This window comes from Oryzias latipes, chromosome 13 (genome assembly GCF_002234675.1).
Source record: "Oryzias latipes chromosome 13, ASM223467v1".
Lineage (NCBI taxonomy): Eukaryota > Metazoa > Chordata > Actinopteri > Beloniformes > Adrianichthyidae > Oryzias > Oryzias latipes.
Genome location: NC_019871.2, coordinates 1,527,449 through 1,545,166, shown reverse-complemented (window position 1 = coordinate 1,545,166; position 17,718 = coordinate 1,527,449). Strand labels below are relative to the sequence as shown.

The 17,718-nt window shown below is 47.4% G+C and overlaps 1 protein-coding gene across 1 annotated transcript; it reads right to left on the bottom strand.

Annotated features, from left to right (window-relative positions):
- Positions 1–1,289: 1,289 nt before the first annotated feature.
- On the bottom strand, positions 1,290–15,515 carry LOC101154830 (NLR family CARD domain-containing protein 3-like). The gene is made up of 10 exons (XM_023961325.1): positions 15,136–15,515; positions 12,295–12,414; positions 12,067–12,186; positions 8,789–8,976; positions 7,358–8,665; positions 6,484–6,982; positions 4,418–4,591; positions 4,020–4,176; positions 1,561–1,734; positions 1,290–1,437 (listed from the first exon to the last, which is right to left on the bottom strand). Exons 1-8 carry the CDS (start codon positions 15,243–15,245, stop codon positions 4,083–4,085), a joined length of 2,613 nt encoding a protein of 870 aa, XP_023817093.1. The 5' UTR covers positions 15,246–15,515; the 3' UTR covers positions 1,290–1,437; positions 1,561–1,734; positions 4,020–4,082.
- Between the last annotated feature and the right edge of the window lie 2,203 nt (positions 15,516–17,718).

Sequence of the window (17,718 nt, the reverse complement as noted above, 5' to 3'; positions counted from 1 at the left end):
CTCATTTATATTACAACAACAGTTGCGTTTTGTTGGTGCTGCTGATCAGTTAGAGGGCCCACAAATTAAATCTCGCTTAGGGCCCCCGGAAAACCAGGGCCGGCACTGACCATGGATGACGAATGTTAGAGATTCAAAAACATACCATCATTTATGAAACAAATCCTATTTTACAAGGACCCACATTTCACCCACAGACAGCCGTATCCACCCAAGGCCGCCTTTACACTGCATGGTTCAAGTGACCCAATTCCGATTTTTTTCCTCTCACGTGGCACAGATCGGATAGGATCGGTGAATGTGTAAGCAGGACAAAAGCGCATGGATTCCGTTTTTCTCAGATCGGATACAGGCATCTTTCATATGTGGAAATAAATCGGATACGAATCGGATACGTGCATTTCCGTGTGCCATGTAAGCAGACAAATCGGATATTCCCCAGTAAATGCGAGTCATACCTCAGTGACGTCAATTTAGGAGACCACCAACTATTATTCATTTATCATTAAGGTGCTGGAGGCTGAGGGTTCAGAACGGAAAAGAGAACCCCAAGGAAATCTCCCGTGCGTTTCTGACTATGGTCGGAAAAGAGAAGTCATCGCGCAGGAAAGGGTCAACATTGGATCAAACTGTTAGTGCAGCACAACGTCTGCAAACACTTCCTCTCTCCAGAGAGAGCACATAAGACGGCCGAGCAGCCCTCCCTTTTACTCCCCCATGCATCCCCTCAGGAGCGCCCAAGGCAACGCCTCCTTCCGTCGCCGCCTTGCCTCTCATGACAACCGCAGTCACAAAAGTCCGAAATAGGTCCGCGGAGGGCGGAAATGCTGCTACGTAGTCCTCAGAAGGTCTACGTTTGATAGTTTCAGCATTGTATAGTGTAAATGCAAAAATCAGATACGGGTCACTTTTACAAGATGATGTAAACGGGTCATCAAAAAAATCGGATATAGTCAGGAAATCAGATATGGGCATCAAGACCTGCAGTGGTAATGCGGCCCAAAAGGACGGCTGGAACGGAGGTGGAGCGTGCACGCTGCACAGTGCCAGTTTGAGTTCAGATCAGTTCGCATGACAGTGAAGAAAACTTAAAACAATCTCTGCTAAAACCAGAAGAAAGGATGTCGATCTGACAGCAGAAAGGAGAACCGAGCTTGGAGCCAACATGGACAATCTACAGAATATCAACCTTTCTATTAACTTCATATCTATCACGTCAAAAAGAATTATTTAAAGTCTGATGTATCTCTGTATCGATAGTTACTTCTGTGGTTTGTCTTCTCTAGTTCTTTTTTTGCTTTGATGGCCAGAAATAAACCATTTCCTCCAGCGTAGTCTTCTTCACCTCCTCTGCTTCATCTCTTTGCTCCTCCTGAACAGACGAGCTGCAACTTTGGTTGTCAGAACACACGACCCGATCAGTGCCAGTACTTCCATCTGCAATGAGAAGATGTCAACCAAAAGTGGCTTCAGGTGTGCTGGACCCTCTGCTGCTGTGATTGGCCGACTGCCTGCCTTCACCTGAGACGCTGCAGCTTTGCAGGAGCCTCAGAATCTGACCTTAAGGTGCACAGGTTGCAGTCCGGACTCTTCATCAGGTCCTGGAGCGGCCGAACATTTGAGTCCTGCAGTCTGTTCCCTCTCAGATCCAGTTCTGTCAGGTGGTTCCCAGCAGACCTCAGAGCTGAGACCAGAGCGTCACAGCTGGCTTTAGACAAGCCGCAGTCGTCCAGCCTGCATCCAGAGGAGCAGCTCATCAGCAGATCAGGAAGCAACATGAAGGACGGTGCACGGTGGAGGACGGCTCCTGTTTTTCAGGTTCACATACTGAGGTGAGTTGGATTCTTGACTGAAGCTAATTTCATCATTTTTAGAGGCTCCAGGTGAGAAGCAAGAACGCGAAATTTCACTTAGTATAAAAAAAAGAGGAAAAGTCCCACTCTGATCATCTTATTTTTTTTTTTTTTTAACTTGTCCTGTCCAACAGCTAGGCAAACAGATGAGAGCTGAGGGCCTCTTGTGTTGGACATATTTTATTTTAACAAGAGGGGTTATTCATCTTCAGACAAACCAAAGGTATGTCTGAATAAACCCCTTTTGTAATTGAGGCCAAACTTTATTAATTTCAATCATGTTTGAAAATCTTTGGTGTTGGACCGGACGGAAAAGGAAAGAGGGGAAGAAGAGAGAGGGACGTTAGAGAGAGGGGGGGGTAGGAGGGTGATAATCGGAGGGGAAAGGGGGTAAGACCATGAAGCAGCATAGAGCAGACAGACTTACTGGTTGTTTATCGTTACGGACGGTTCAAATGTAGTACAAAAAAGGGCGGGGCCTGTTCACACACACTCAAATATTATCAACACACCTGCTAGCCGCAAAAATGTCCACATGTCAACATGCACACAAAACAGATAGTGTTCACGAACGCATACCTATGCCTTTAAACCAACTAGTGTGAAATCTTTCATTCATTCAATCATGCAAACTATTAGTGCAAAGGTGAGCCAACACCTGTGCTCAGGTGAGTGTTTATGTTCTTCTAAAATGGATGGTGCAATGTGAAAAGAAGGAGGAGGAGCGCCCAGCCACCCCCACACCCACACCCCCGCCGCAGCAGCAGCGGCAGCCGGAATTCCCCCAACGCCACACGGGAACAGGCAGGGAACAACCGCCCCCCGGGCGACCAAGACCGCCACCCAGGCCAGGGCCAGCAGGACCGCCGCGAGGCCCCCAGAGCCAGAGAGCAGGGAGGCGCAGAGGGAAAGAGAGCGCCGCCCCAGCCCAGCCAGGAAAGCAGCCCCCCGCCGCGCCGGAAGAGCCCAACGCAGGGCCCCACCGGAGAGGGACGCCCACAGCCCCAGACGAGCACCCCACCACCACCCAGGAGTTCCGGGCATCCCCCCGCCCCGACCCCAGGTACGAGCCAGGACCCCCCAAGGGAGACCCGCTCCGCACTCCAGGCAGCCACCCACCCGGCCCACGGTTGGTCCAGGTAGGAGCAAGGCAGGGGCTCGCCGCCCCCGCCCAGGAGGGGGGAACCCCGGGGAAAAAAGGGCGGCCCACAAGGGGTGTTATAAATATGGCCCGACCAGGCTCGGCCATGTTGGAAGTTTGGCGGGGCCCAGCGCCCAGGGGCAAGGACCAGGACCCACCCCCCAGGGACACGAACACCCCCGGCTCTGGTGTAATATGAACAGGGGACATCTCCTGATTACTCACAGTGATGTCCCCTCACCCTCCACACCAAGGGGCCCTAAATGTCTAAGGTGCGGTTAAAATTGGCGGGTAGGGTGCCAGGAGGACATCTGCTGCTTGCTTGCAGTGATGTCCAAGCACCCCCCCTACCAAGGACCCTACATGTCTAAGGTGCAAATAAAACCGAAAGAGGGGGGGCCCACTCCATACGGCAACCATAGGAGGGGGGCCACTCCCAAGTAGCCCCCCCCCGAGGCGCATCGCAGGCTAGACCCCCCACCCCCTCACCCTAATATGAGGTTATATAAGGAAGGGGGTAAGTTGGGGACAGCTGGTAAACTGTCCCCCGGTGGTCAAACAGCCGTCCCCCGCCCCCCCCCCCCCCCCCAGCAAGGGGGCCAGGCCCACCCAGCCCAGGGGCCCCACCCCCGGAGGCGCCGACACCCCAGGCCCAGCACCACCCCCCCCACACGGAGAGAGAGGAGCCAGAAAGCGCCGGCCCCCCCCCGGAGCAAGCCCAGGCCCCCACCCCCAAACGCCGGCCCTAGAAGAGCTCTGGTCAGGCCTCGACGGGACCGAGGCAGCCAACCGGCCGGGGAAACCGCCGATGGCTGTTGTTGACGGTTGTTTTCAAGTATAAAGAAATACTTAGAGATGCAATGTTGAGCTTAATTTTCTTCATAAATGTCCTCCATCATCAGAAAAATGAAGAACATGTTAAAAACCCTTTTTGATAAGAATGACTCTTTAAAATAAAAAAAATGAGCGTTGAAGGTTTTAACATGGCGTTCCAAAAACTAGCTGTCCTTTACATAGAGACTGACCTCAGAGACTTCAGTCTGCATTCTGGACTCTCCAGAAGACCACAGAAGTGTTTCACTCCAGAATCATACAGGTCTTTGTTCCCACTCAGGTCCAGTTCTGTCAGGTGGGACGGGTTGGATTTCAGAGCAGAGACCTGACAAATTGCAGCTCTCCAACCTGGATGTAGAAGAAAAATGGATGTGATGACCTGTGTGCATGAATCAGACATGAACCACAGGTCCGGTGCACGGGGTCCGGTGGTTCTGCTCGGCCTCTTCTGAACACAACTGCACTCAAAGTTCTGAATTTAGCCCATCTAGCGGCGTTTAGCAAAAGCCAAACTACTGATGGACATTTGGACTAAATCTTTTCAGCTGCAAATGTGAATTCAAAACAACATCAGCAAAAGTGTTCTGACCTCAGAATCTGCAGTCTGGAGTTTGGACTTTCCAGTCCAGCACACAGAACCTTGACTGTTGAAACTGTCAGCTGGTTGTTACTCAGGTCCAGTTCGGTCAGATGAGACGGGTTGGAGTTCAGAGCTGAAACCACCACTTCACATTCACTCTCTGAGAGTCCACAGTTGGAGAGTCTGTGAGGAGAGATCAGTGGAGGAGATGTAACACGGATCCAAACATCTGTTCTCTGGTTCTGATGAAAAGGTCGTCTGTGATTGGATCTCTGCAAATATTTACGTACTAACAATCATAGCTCCAACAAAAAATGAAAACTTTTGATTTGAAGTAGAATCCACCTCCTCCCATGGTCGTAAATTAAACAAAGCAATAAACTTCAAATAAAGAGTCTGGATGGGATGTTTGACAGTTTTTGAGCCAATCACAGAGTCACAAATACACAGAGCGCCTCCTCTTTGTCCAATCGGTTTTTGAGGTCATGGAGGATCAAAAACCACCACGAAAATGACATAAATGTCAACAAAACAGTGTTCCCTCGTGGTTCACCTTTCACCGTCTCGCTGTTCTGTAATTATTTTTTCCCAGTGCAGTTATGAATGCTTTTTTTTTTCAGCGCATTGTGTTCTGCGTCCTGATTGGCTGAAGACATTGTCAACCAATCTCTGTGCCGGAAAGCCTTCAGTTTGCCACATTTACATAAATCTTTGATCAGATTTTCTTCCTTCCATTACAGCGGACGTATTTTTCTATGAAAGTTTAAACTTAGAGACTTTAAACCACCGTCTGAGAAACGTGGATAAAGTATCTAGTGAGGGGCATTAGTGCCCTAAAATATCTGTAATACTACTTCACGGATTTCGCCTATCGTAGGTTATTTTCAAATGGAACTCCCGTAACAGTGTAAGGAGAAAAAGCCTGTATGTCAAAACCATTGACTGTATGTGAGAACTGGACTGAGTCAGTGTGAAGTCATCCATAGAAAACGGTTCACTTCCCGCTTCAACCAAGTGGAGTCAATGCCATGTTTATTTGACATGTCATGACGCCTTGTTGGAGTCAGTTAGCAGTGATTGGTTCAAGTCGGTCTGAGTCATTGTTTCTATGGCAACCACGCTCATCAATCAGGAGTGAGCTTTTTGAAAGGCAACAACCCTACATGAAATCTGTCAAACGTTTTTAAACGTTGGACATGGGGCCAGCAGGCTCCACCGACTTTTACTGAGGCATCTAAAAGATCAGTTTATAACTTTAATAACTTGAACAACAATTAAAATATGGAAGAAAAAAGAGGATTATTCAGAAAGTGTTCATAAGAAAATGTATCAGATCAAGAATAGTTCTTCTGACCAATAGAATGACTGGAACAGCAGTTTATTGGATTTTTGCTTCTTGGAGCCAACGAGTACTTCCTGTTTGGAACGCCAGGGAGAAGGGGTCACTCAGTCCAGTTTTCATATACAGTCTATGGTCAAAGGAGAGTTTGAACTCAATGTTTCTCACAGGTATCAAATCAAAAACATTTGAGGGAGGTTTTTTTCTGGTAAATGGTATCAGCCTGCAGAGACTTGAATGCCTGAGTGGGTTAAATCTAGTCTATTAAGAGCTGAACTGCCTAGTTTGGTTTAGTGGTGATGTGGTTCTTGTTGTAGTGCTGTATCATCAATGGACAAAATAATTCATTTATAGTCTGGATATGTACGGTGGCCCTGAAGGGCAAATCTCATCAACAAATAACTCAAAAACAAAATGAAATACTAAAAAAAATAGACCAAAGGAATAAAACAGAAGAATGAGTGACGATGGGTTGGATCATCATCCAAGCAGTGATGTTCACCAGGACCTACTTTTTCCTGTTTCTTATCTTTTCATCGTTTTTTTTACATTTCATTTTGATTTCTGGAAATATATATTGTAATTGTGTTATCGTTTCTGCAGTTTTGCTTCTTTTCAGCAAATATTTCCATTTTAGTGTTTTTAGCTCATAACATGCGAGCCTAAATGTTTTAGGTGTGATTTAGAAATAAGCAGAACTCTGTCAGCTCTGGTTTGAATCCCCTCCTGGACTCACCTGAAGGTTTTACAGTTCCTCACGGCTGGGATCAGCCTCCGACGGCCCTCGTCTGACGTGTTGTACGTGTCCAGGTCCAGCTCATTCAAAACTTCTTCTGACATCTGCATTATGTAGGCCAGAGCGGAGCAGTGGATCTCTGAGAGGTCCTCCTCTGATCGCTTTTCTGACTTTAGGAACTTTTGAATCTCTTGATAAACTGAGAGGTCTTTCATCTCCATCAGACAGTGGAAGATGTTGATGCTTCTGTCAGGAAACACTTTGAAACTGTTCATCTTCTTTAGATTGTTGGTGACTTTCTGGATGGTTTCTGGACTCTGGTCCGTCTGACCCAGCAGACCCCCTAAGAGCCTCTGGTTGGACTCCACAGAGAGGCCATGAAGGAATCGAACACAAAGGTCCAGATGTCCAGTTTTGCTCTGCAGGGATTTCTCCATGACTCTACTCAGAAACTCATCCAGAGATGAGATGTTTGAGTCATTTCCATGTTCGTTTGTGACTCTAGGTCCACCTTTCCATATGTCTGAGTCATCATCATAGCTATTGTCATATCTATATTCATCATAGTTGTCACTTTCATACTCATCTTTATCATCATCATCACCTTCATCTTCATCATCATCATAGCTTTTGTCATATCTATCTTCATCATCATCATAGCTTTTGTCATATTTATCTTCATCATCATCATAGCTTTTGTCATATTTATCTTCATCATCATCATAGCTATTGTCATATCTATCTTCATCATCATCATAGCTATAGTCATATTTGTCTTCATCATAGTTGTCACTTTCATACTCGTCTTTATCATCATCCTCACTTACATCTTCATCATCATCATTGCTGTTAAATTTAGAATTTTCTTTTTTACCAAAGCTAGATTTCCTTAGGAAGGTTTCTAGTTTATTGGTCCTGTTGGAGTAAGAGTGGAACATGTAGACTGCAGCCAGAAACTCCTGAACGCTCAGATGAACAAAGCTGTAGACCGCTTTCTGGAAGATTCCACACTCTCTTCTGAAGATCTCAGTACAAACTCCAGAGTACACCGAGGCCTCGGTGAGGTCCAGACCACACTGCTGCAGGTCTTCTTGGTAGAACAAGATGTTTCCTTTCTCCAGATGTTCAAATGCCAGCCCCCCCAGCTTCAGAAGAACTTCCCTGTCCGCCTCTGCCAGCTCTTGTGGACTTGTCTGATGTTCCTGCTGGTACTTGTTCTTCTTCCTCTTTGTCTGGACCATCAGGAAGTGGGAGTACATGTCAGTCAGGGTGGTGGGCAGCTCTGCTCCCTGCTCTATGGACACCATGTTCTCCAGAACCACAGCAGTGATCCAGCAGAAGACTGGAACCTCACACATGATGTGAAAGCTCCTGGAGGTCTTGATGTGGGAGATGATTCTGCTGGACTGCTCTTCATCTGGGAACCTCCTCCTGAAGTACTCCTCCTTCTGAGCATCATTGAAGCCTCGTACTTCTGTCAGTCTGTCCACACATGAAGCAGGGATCTGATTGGCTGCTGCAGGTCTGGACGTGATCCAGACCAGAGCTGAGGGCAGCAGACGTCCCTGGATGAGGTTTATCAGCAGCACGTTGACTGAGGACGTCTGTGTGACATCAGACACCGCCGGACTGTTGCTGAAGTCCAGAGAAAGTCTGCTTTCATCCAGACCGTCAAAGATGAAGAGAAGTTTGCAGACAGACAGCTGCTCTGCTGGGATCTTCTGGAACGTTGGATGGAACAGCTGGATCAGAGAGAGAAGACTGTGCTGCTGGTCTCTGATCAAGTTCAGCTCCCTGAAGGACAGAGGAACCACAGCACTGATGTCTTGGTTCTCCGAGCCCTCGGCCCAGTCCAGAGTGAACTTCTGCACCGAGAAGCTTTTTCCAGCTCCAGCAACGCCACTGGTCAGAACCACTCTGATGGATCCATGCTGGTCAGGTAAGGGTTTCAGGATGTCCTGGTTCCTGATTGGAGCATCATGACGCCTGTTGGTCTTGGAGGAGGTCTCCAGCTGCCTCACCTCATGTTGGGTCTGGACCTCTTCTCTCAGTCCCTCTGTGATGTAGAGCTCAGTGTAGATCCGGTTCAGGGGCATTTCTTTTCCTGATTCTTCAGTTGCATGTTCACATCTCTTCCTCAAACTGATCTGATGTTCATCTAATGGCTCCTTCAGTCCAACATCTGAAGAAGAAAGACAGCAGAGAAAGAAATCTTTTTCACGGATCCCAGCAGAACACCAGCAGAACTTCAGTATTCAGAAATGAGATCTTCAGTCCCCCTTTGGGCTCTTCTGCTATGACTCACCACCACACTGAGGACAGGAGCAGAGTCCTGATGGAGCAGACTGGTCCCAGGATGAAGTGATGCAGCATCTGCAGAACCAATGTCCACAGCTGGTGGAGATTGGATCTTTCAGGAGGTTCTGACACAGAGAACAGCAGGACATCTGCTCCTCCACAGAAATAGCAATCCTCTGCCTCTTAGTATGGACACTGAGGATAAAATAGAAAGCAGTGAACAGAAAGTTGAGCGCTAAAGCCTCTGTCCTAACAAATACTTTATGTAGACTGTTATAAGACAGGAAATGTCTGGAAAGTCTGCATGGCATCCATCGATTTCTGGTCAGCATCGTGTTTCTATGGCATGTGCCACTGGGCGTATGAACCTCATCCTGAGGTCACCGTCCTACATATTTTTCGGTTTTTGAGCCAGAAGCTAGGACAAGGACTGTCTGATATAAATTCTACGACCCGTGGACCTAGCTGTCACCGTCCCAGCTTGCTAGGCCATGACAGATGAACCATGGGTGTAAAGGGTGGGGCCAGGACTGCGCACACTGCACTTCACCTTAAAATCCCACTGCGCAGGCTCGAAGGACAAGTCCACGTCCACTTGCCACTTACTCCCCAAGTCCTGTAGCGATGGGAAAGGGGCAAAAACGGCAAGTGGAAGATGCCACTGGCAGCCGCAGCTCCAATCCTGCATGCAGGCGGTTCAGGATATTGGGCGCCTGTTGCTGAAGCGAGGAGATGACAGCAACACTCGGCAACACCCTGAACGACCAAGCAGCCTTTTTTAGGGATGCACTGCTTGCTGTGGCAGATCATGGAACGTATTGGCTGCCCACCCAAATTCCTCAACATAGTTGTTCAGCTGCACGAAGACCAGAAGATCAGATCAGGCTCAATACCGACCTTTCAGACACTTTCCCCATCATCAACGGCGTAAAACAGGCCTGTGTCTTGGCACCCACTCTTTTAACCATCTTCTTCTGCATGATGCTGAAGCAAGCCACGTATGGCCCTGATAACGAGGATGCCGTGTACATTCGCTACCGCCTCAATGGCAGCTTGTTCAACCTGAGACGACTGAAGGCTTACACCAAGACCCATGAGCAACTGATCAGTGACTTCCTCTTTGCCGATGACGCAGCTCTCCTAGCTCACACTCAGAGAGCACTTCAGCGATTAACTTCCTGCTTTGCAGATGCTGCCAAGCTCTTGTGACTTGAAGTTAGTCTAAAGAAGAGAGAGCTCCTCCACCAGCCAGCACCTCGGGAAGTGTACCAGCCTCCCCATGTCTATATCGGAGAGACAGAACTGAAAGCTGTCCAGCAGTTTACCTAATTGGGGTGCACAATCACTTCAGATGCCAGGATCGACAAAGAGTTAGACAACAGGCTCGCCAAGGCGAATAGTGCCTTTGGCAGACTCCACAGTCGGGTGTGGAACAACAAGCACCTGAAGAGACCCACCAAGATCAATGTTTACAGGGCAGTTGTGGTGACCAAACTTCTTTACAGCTCTGAGTCTTGGGTCACCTACCAGCACCACCTGCAAGTCCTCGAATGTTTCCACCAGCGCTGTCTACGCACCATTATTGGCATCCATTGGAGAAACCTTGTCACCAATGTCGAAGTCCTCAAGAGGGCAGACATCCAAAGCATAGAGGCCATGCTTCTTAAGTCGCAACTGCGGTGGGCTGGACATGTACACAGGATGGAGGACGACCGACTGCCAAAGATCACTCTGCATTTCGAACTTGCATCAGGCCAGCAAGATAGAGGGGCACCGAAAAAGAGATACAAAGACTCTCTCAAGAAATCCCTTGGTGCTTGCAACATCGACCATCGTCAGTGGTCTACTCTGGCAAAAGATCGTGACACCTGGCGCCAGTACCTCAAAGACACTGTCTCCTCTTTTGAAGACAATTGGCGGACTAGTCTAAAAGACAAACGACAAAGTAGAATAGCCGGCCTCACGACTGCACTGAATCCAGAACAGACTTTCACCTGCAGCCTTTGCTGCAGGGTCTGCCTTTCCCATATTGGATTGTTCAGCCACGAGCGAGCCTGTAGAAGACGTGGACAGCCCTCTTCATAATCTTCGTTCACGAAGCCTCGCCATGATGAGACAGGAACAGCGTACTAGAGTTGTCTCTTCAAAGCCATGCTGTGTTGACTCAAATCGACTACTGCAGGACTGGATGTCAGAGAAAGAATCTATAGGTTTTCAACTTGCAAAACTTATGCTATCTATCAAGTTTAGCATCAAAATAGTCCCTATCATAAAATTCCTAGTTACATGCACCCTTATGGGGGGGGGGGGGGGGGGGGGGGGGGTTACAGGTCTAACTGGATCCATGGAGCAACTTTGAGCAATTAGGGACTTGGATTTGGTAGTGACATATGGGTAGTGTCCTTTTAAACTCACAGAATTGCCAACCGTTTGTAAATGAGGAGAAATGAATAACTGCAGTTGGTGCCCAGTTGGAATTCTGACACCAAGTCTGTCGTATGTCGTATACCGCTTAGAGGGTTCTTAAACCAGCGTCACATGCCCATTATAGCACAACAGTCAGCCTGCATGCAAAGATGGCGCACATATCACATGAGCATCACTCACGGGCTCCTAGTGCAGAGCACAGGATTTGGGGGGGTGTAACATGTATTACTCGCCAGCACTACTTCACCCCCTGGTCAGGGCTGGCCAACCCTGGTCCTCAAGAGCCTAAACACTGCATGTTTTCCATTTCTCCCTGACCAGCTTGCTGCTGATTAGCTGACTCAATTCATTCCGCATCCTGATTGATTGAACACACCTGATTTAGGCAGTCACCATCAAGCAGTCCAGGGAGAACTGGAAAACAGGCAGGGTTGAGGCTCTGGAGGACCAGGGTTGGCCAGCCCTGCCCTAGGTGTTCTTTAAGTGTTAGCTATTGCCTGTTGCCTGCAGCATGCCCATAGAAAAAATGTGCATGAACACTTCCTCACTTTCAGTTCACTGAGCGGTCTACAACCTTCACAGACCACCTGACAACCCCTGAAAGGTTTCGCTTTTAGCCAGCCCATTTCCATGCTGTAAGGGCAGTTGAGACTAAAGCTTAACCTTTATTTACAATACCAAATAGACCACTATAGTAGACCTAAAGGTTCGTACCAATTATGGGGGGCAATACCAGTACTTTGTCACACAGCCATTTTCAGCCCTTTGGTCAAACCAAGACTTTATCTTGTCCTGGTCTTCTTCTTCATCTCTTCTCTGAAATTACCTCCCATCAGTTCAGGAGAAACAGAGTCTTACTGTGAGCCTGAAGGTGAAAATTCATGTCTGAAGTTCACAGGTAGATCCTTTGAGAGGTCACTCTTCATGGACTCACAGCTGGATGCTGAAGAACCGACTTTCCGTTTGACCTGAAGACGTCTGCAGACACAAAAATATTAATCTGTTTTTGAGGGTATTCAGTATTTGAAGGTTTGAAAATTTGCTGTGTCTGGCCCTCCCATTAGTTTAAGAGAAACCGAGTCTTACTGTGTGCCTGAAGATGAAGGTTCCTGTCTGAAGTTCACAGGTAGATCCTTGGAGAGGTCACTCTTCATGGACTCACAGCTGGATGCTGAAGAACGGACTTTCTGTTTGACCTGAAGACGCCTGCAGACACAAACAGATCAAGATTCAAAGTTTATTATTTCCAAATACCTTAATGTCAGCCATTGATAAGATAAGATAAGATTAGATAAGATAAGATAAGATAAAGATACTTTATTGATCCCAGCTTGGGAAATTGGGTTGTTGCAGCGTCAGCGTTAGGCTCAAGATACAAACATACAAACAATGGATGACAACAGAGAACAGAACAATCAATCAGAAAGAAACATCAGTGAAAAACAGTTGTATTGCGTGACAGCTCTGGAGAGAAAGGGACAGACCTTAAATGACTTTGTCTAATGAAAATGGATGACTAGTTTTAGAGTCCAATGGAGTGAGGTAGGAAAGATCTCCTGTAGCGGTTTGTGTGACAGTGAAGCTGCCTTAGCCTCTTGGAGAAGGAGCTCCGCTGACCGTCAAGAACAGGATGGAGAGGATGCTCTGGATTATCCATGATGGATATGAGCTTATTTAAAGTCCTCCTCTCCATCACAGATTCAAACGTGTCCGTTTTACATCTGATTATGGAGCCAGCACTTCTGATCAGTTTGTTCAGTCTATTAGTGTCCCTGGTAGATATGCTGCCCCTCCCCCCAGCAGACCACTGAGAAGAACAGAGTCCTGGCCAGAACAGACTGATAGAAAATCTTGAGCATCCTGCTGCACACGTTGAAGGACCTTGGTCTCCTCAGGAAGTAGAGTCTGCTGCTGGCCTTCTTACACACAGCAGTGTGTTGCTCTTCCAGCTCAGTCTGTTGTCGATGGTTACTCCCAAATACTTGTCCTCCTCTACCTCTGCCACATCTTTGACCAAGATGCTGAGAGGCTGGAAGCTGGTGGTTTCTTCCTGAAGTCCATCACCATCTCTCTGGTCTTTTCCACATTGAGCAGCATGAGTAGTAACAGAAATGATCTCAGTATCTGGGATACGTTAGAGGAAGTTGTTCTTCTGTAATGAAGACAGAATAAAGTTGGCGAGGCAAACATTGACTTCGGCAACAGTTAACGGCAGTACTTGTGAAATAAAGTGTCTTTGTTAATTGTTCAAGTGTTTGTGGGCAGAACAGTGAAGCAGCAGTTTGTTCTGAAGCACTTCAGTGTTTCAGACTAGAGCGGGGGGGGGGCTAAACAGCATCTGGCATCCCTATAGGGAGCAAGACATGCGATGAAAACTCAACAATCCAAACATCTCTTCAAGTGAGGCAAGGGTGGAAGGCATCCATGGGGGGGGTGCTGTCTTCACCATGGTCTGCAGTCTTTTTGCTGGCTGTGGTTATGATCCCAACGTCCCTCTGCACATGAGGCATGAGGGAGGTGCAGTAAAAACCTCCTCCTGAAGTCAGTCCCATCCTCCTTGGTCTTTTTTACCTTGACCAGTAGGTTTATCATTAGTTGTGCCGATAGCACAGTTGTGTCTTCTTAAGGATGTGGTTGGTTGTTGTGCAGTCAGTTGTGAAGTGAAAAGCAAACGTGTCTTTGTGGGAATCCGATGCTCAGGATGATGATGATGTGGTGTTTCCCGCCAATGAGGGATATAGGATCTGATAACGGATCTACAATTCCCAAATCCAATGCCCTAGAAATTTCCCAAAAGTCTCAGCGAAAAACCAGTGTGCATAGATACTCACTAGATTCGTGAATATAGACCACAATGCATCGAGTCGGAACAGTTTTTGCCAAAAAAATGTATTTTTTTTAATAAACCATCAATATTTTTGGCTTCAGAAGACAGTGGACTCATGAATAATCGTTGCAAAATGCTCATATGAATTAGATTTTTGGGCCTCATAACACCCCAACTTTGCCCCTGCTTCCAGGGGTGCCAGATGCACCCCAACTCGTGCCTGCCTCACCCTGGCCTGAGCCGCCAGTTCCAGTTTCCTGGCCAGAGCCATCAGCTGGTTGTTGGTCCCACCTTCATGTTCCGGACTCCGAGCTTGACCCGCCAAGCGGTTCTTTGGGGGGGGGGGTTATGTTACGATTTTGGTTTCTTTTGCTTTTGTGTTTTGGTTCTCTCATTGTTCTGCCATGTTTTGAGTTAATTTCCTGTTTTATTTTGAAAGGTTCCTGTGTTGTGTCGTGTTTTCGATTTTTACTTTTGGTCCCCATCTGCCCTCATTGTTTCCACCTGTGTCTCCTTTGTTTGTATGTATTTAGGTCCTGTCTTTCCCTTCCTCCTCTGCTGCTCCATAGGTTGATGTAGTCTGATGTACTTGAGTTCCTGTGTCTTGTATTTCGAGTCTGCCTGCCTGCCTTCCTGCCTGCCTGCCTGCCTGCCTGCCTGCCTGCCTGGGTTTTTGTTTAGTTTTGGACTCTTTAGTTATTAAAGACCTGTGTTCCTGGAACCTTCTGCCTCCTCCTCTCTGTGTCTGGGTGCGTCCCTCAACCCCCGTCGTAACCGATTTGAACTTTGTGAAATCAATGACGTCATGTCCGCCGTTGAAAAAAGGAAAAAAAATATAAGCATGGTTTTTAAATTACTTTTAAAATCCAGGGCACTACAAAGTAGCACTATATGGTTTTTTACTAGTTAGAGGTTAGGGTGGGAATTCGGACACAGCCGTAGTCTCAGGTGAACAGCTTTTGTTCTCACAATCGATTCATTCATCCAAAAATACGGTTCAGCTGATCTGTGCCAGCTGTTGTGATGGAACAGGAGTTCCTTTTTAATCCTGATGTGTGTGTCCATGCATTCACACAGACACGCCACAGACTCTGACTTACTCTGCGTCCAAAGATCCAGATTCAGCTTTGAAGTTTGGATGCCGCTCTGTGGATCCATCAGTCTTGGTGGACTTGGGCTCGTTTCCCTCCTCTTCCTCAGAACATCTCATCTTTAGTCGCAGTGGGAATTGAACAGCTCAGATCCTGAGGACAGAGGATTCCGACCAAACAGCCTGCAGCAGCATGAGTAACAGCAACCACAGAGCAGAACCACACCCTTCTGAAGCCCAAAAAGCTGCAAAAGATCAGATCCTTGTTTAGTTTGTCGTTCTGCAGAAACACAACCGTCTCACACGCAGATCAACACAGACCAGCAGCAGTTTAGGACTCAAATGTTTTCCTTTTCCTGCTCAGCTCTTCTGCTCTGCTCTGCTTCCAGGTCTCTTCACTTTCACCACGTGAGCAGAGACTCCTCCTCCTCCTCCTCCTTTTACAAACAGAGACGGAGCAGCTTCCTTGTGTTGCCAACCCGGCGACCTTCGTGACCTTTAACGATTTTCCAACCCCCCTTGGCGATTCACTTTCTTAGAAGCAATAGAGACAGATCTGTGGACTTCTCTGCTGTTTGGAGACTAATTTGAAAGCAGTTCCATCATTTCTTTTCTCACGGAGCAGGTACAGTGGTGAGGACACGCCCACCCCAAGGTGTGAGGTCAGTAGGTGACTCACCCCACCCAGTTTTACGGAGTGAGATTTGAAAAATAACCTTCACGCTCTCCTTCAAAACTATAAAGTAACCCAACAAAATGCATCTTTGGACCGCTTTGCCGTCACTAGAAGAAGGTTTTGTGTTTCAACTGAATGTTTGTTTTACCAATTTGCCTTGAAAGGATCCATTTAAATAATGTGCAAATTATGTGATGATGTCATAAAGCTCCTTCCAGGTCAGCCAATAGCAGCATTTCTTACTGAGGAGTGAGCATCACAGCTGCTGCAGCTCCACATGCTGGTGTTTGAGGCTTTTCCTCAGTTTCAAACATTCCTGCTTCCTTTGACATGTTTTGGGCGCCAGCCGCAGTCTTCTTCAGACACTCTTTCATTTGGTGAACACAAGGGATGCAGCTTATTTGGAAGTCTCCAAACATGCTGCATTAACACAGACTCTGAAGGTCCTTTCTGAAAACAAACTCAGTTTCCCAGAATTCAGTGCAGCGTTTGCAGGGTGTGGGAATCATGTCTGAAGTTCTCAGGTTGACCTTTTGGACCGGTCACTCTTTAAGGACTCTGCTCCATCCTCCTCTTCCTCCAAGCTGTTCATCTTCAGAGGGAGTTTGCAGAACGTGTTTGAAGACTCGTAGAACGTTCAGAGAACAGAGAACATCCAGCAGCTGCTGAACAAACAGATCCAGCTTTGGTTTGATGTGCTGCAGGAAGACAGCCGTCTGACAGAAGAAGACGAAGACGAAGATGGATTTGATTTGAAATGTTGGTTAATCAGGAATGACAGGAATAAAAACAGTCACATAATGGAGCAGCAGAACATTGTCCACCATTAGACAAAGAACATTCTTAAAGCACCACATTGTTTTAAAAACAGGACAAACAATTTGACAGTCTGAAGGAGAATTCCAGCATCAGACCGGATCAGACATCTCAGCGGCAGATTAAAACGACATCAGCAAAAGGTTCAACTGCTACTTTGCCTCACCAACGATAAAATGAGGCAGATTCAACTTCTGTGTCTGTCGCCTTGACCTCTGACCTATAAATAAAAACAAATGGAAGAATCTGTCATGGCTAGCAGGCTTAGGCAGACTCAAGTGCTGGAACCCGGAAGGACACAAGGCAGGCAGAAAGGTAAGTGGTAACTGGTTTTAATACGGCAGGGAGGATGAAACTGAGTCCCAGGTTTACTGTGGTAGACAGCGGAGGTGGTTGGAGGGTCCTGGCGGCGACAACCGTTGGATCCGAGGAGGAAAGCCAGAGGAGCGTCGGGACGTGACCAGCGAGAGGTAAGCAGCCACCAAAGGGGTCCAAACGGAGATGCGATCCTGAGACGAGGTAAAGACAGGCTAGGTTAGTCGAGGACGTAGCAAACATGCACGAGAATCGTAACTAGGCCGGAGATGCACCGTGGGAGTACAACGAACTAGCGTTGATTACAGGTCCGTGGTCTCCTTAAAAACCTGCGGCCAGACGAGGATGAGGAGGTGCAGCTGGAGGCATCAGGTGTAGCTGATGAGGGGGAGGAGTCAGCCGGGGACACCGTGACAAAATCACACGCAAAAGAGCAAGAAGAAGAGCAAAAGGTTGGACTGAGATACCAGATTTTACTGCAAATCTTCAGACATAGGCGAGCACAATCACAATATCAAGCTGTGCAACATCTTCTTTCTCTTTCGGCTTTTCCCATCAGGGGTCGCCACAGCGAATCATCCTTTTCCACCTCACTCTATCATGAACATCTTCTACCCTAACGTTAGCCAACTTCATGTCCTCTGTTAAGACATCCATATATCTCCTCTTTGGCCGTCCTCTTGCCCTCCGGCCAGGCAGCTCCATCTCCAACATCCTTCTACCAATATATCCACTATCCCTCCTCTGAACATGTCCAAACCATCTCAGTCTGGCTTCTCTGACTTT

What these genes read in the sequence shown, in the direction of transcription:
- LOC101154830 (XM_023961325.1), bottom strand. Translation starts at nt 15,245, where the DNA reads ATGAGATGTTCTGAGGAAGAGGAGGGAAACGAGCCCAAGTCCACCAAG. An exon ending in CCTTCATCTTCAGGCACACA is followed by an intron (nt 12,187 to 12,294) that starts GTAAGACTCGGT and finishes TTGTGTCTGCAG; the next exon opens with ACGTCTTCAGGTCAAACGGA. An exon ending in AGGAACTGTAAAACCTTCAG is followed by an intron (nt 4,592 to 6,483) that starts GTGAGTCCAGGA and finishes CTCTCCTCACAG; the next exon opens with ACTCTCCAACTGTGGACTCT.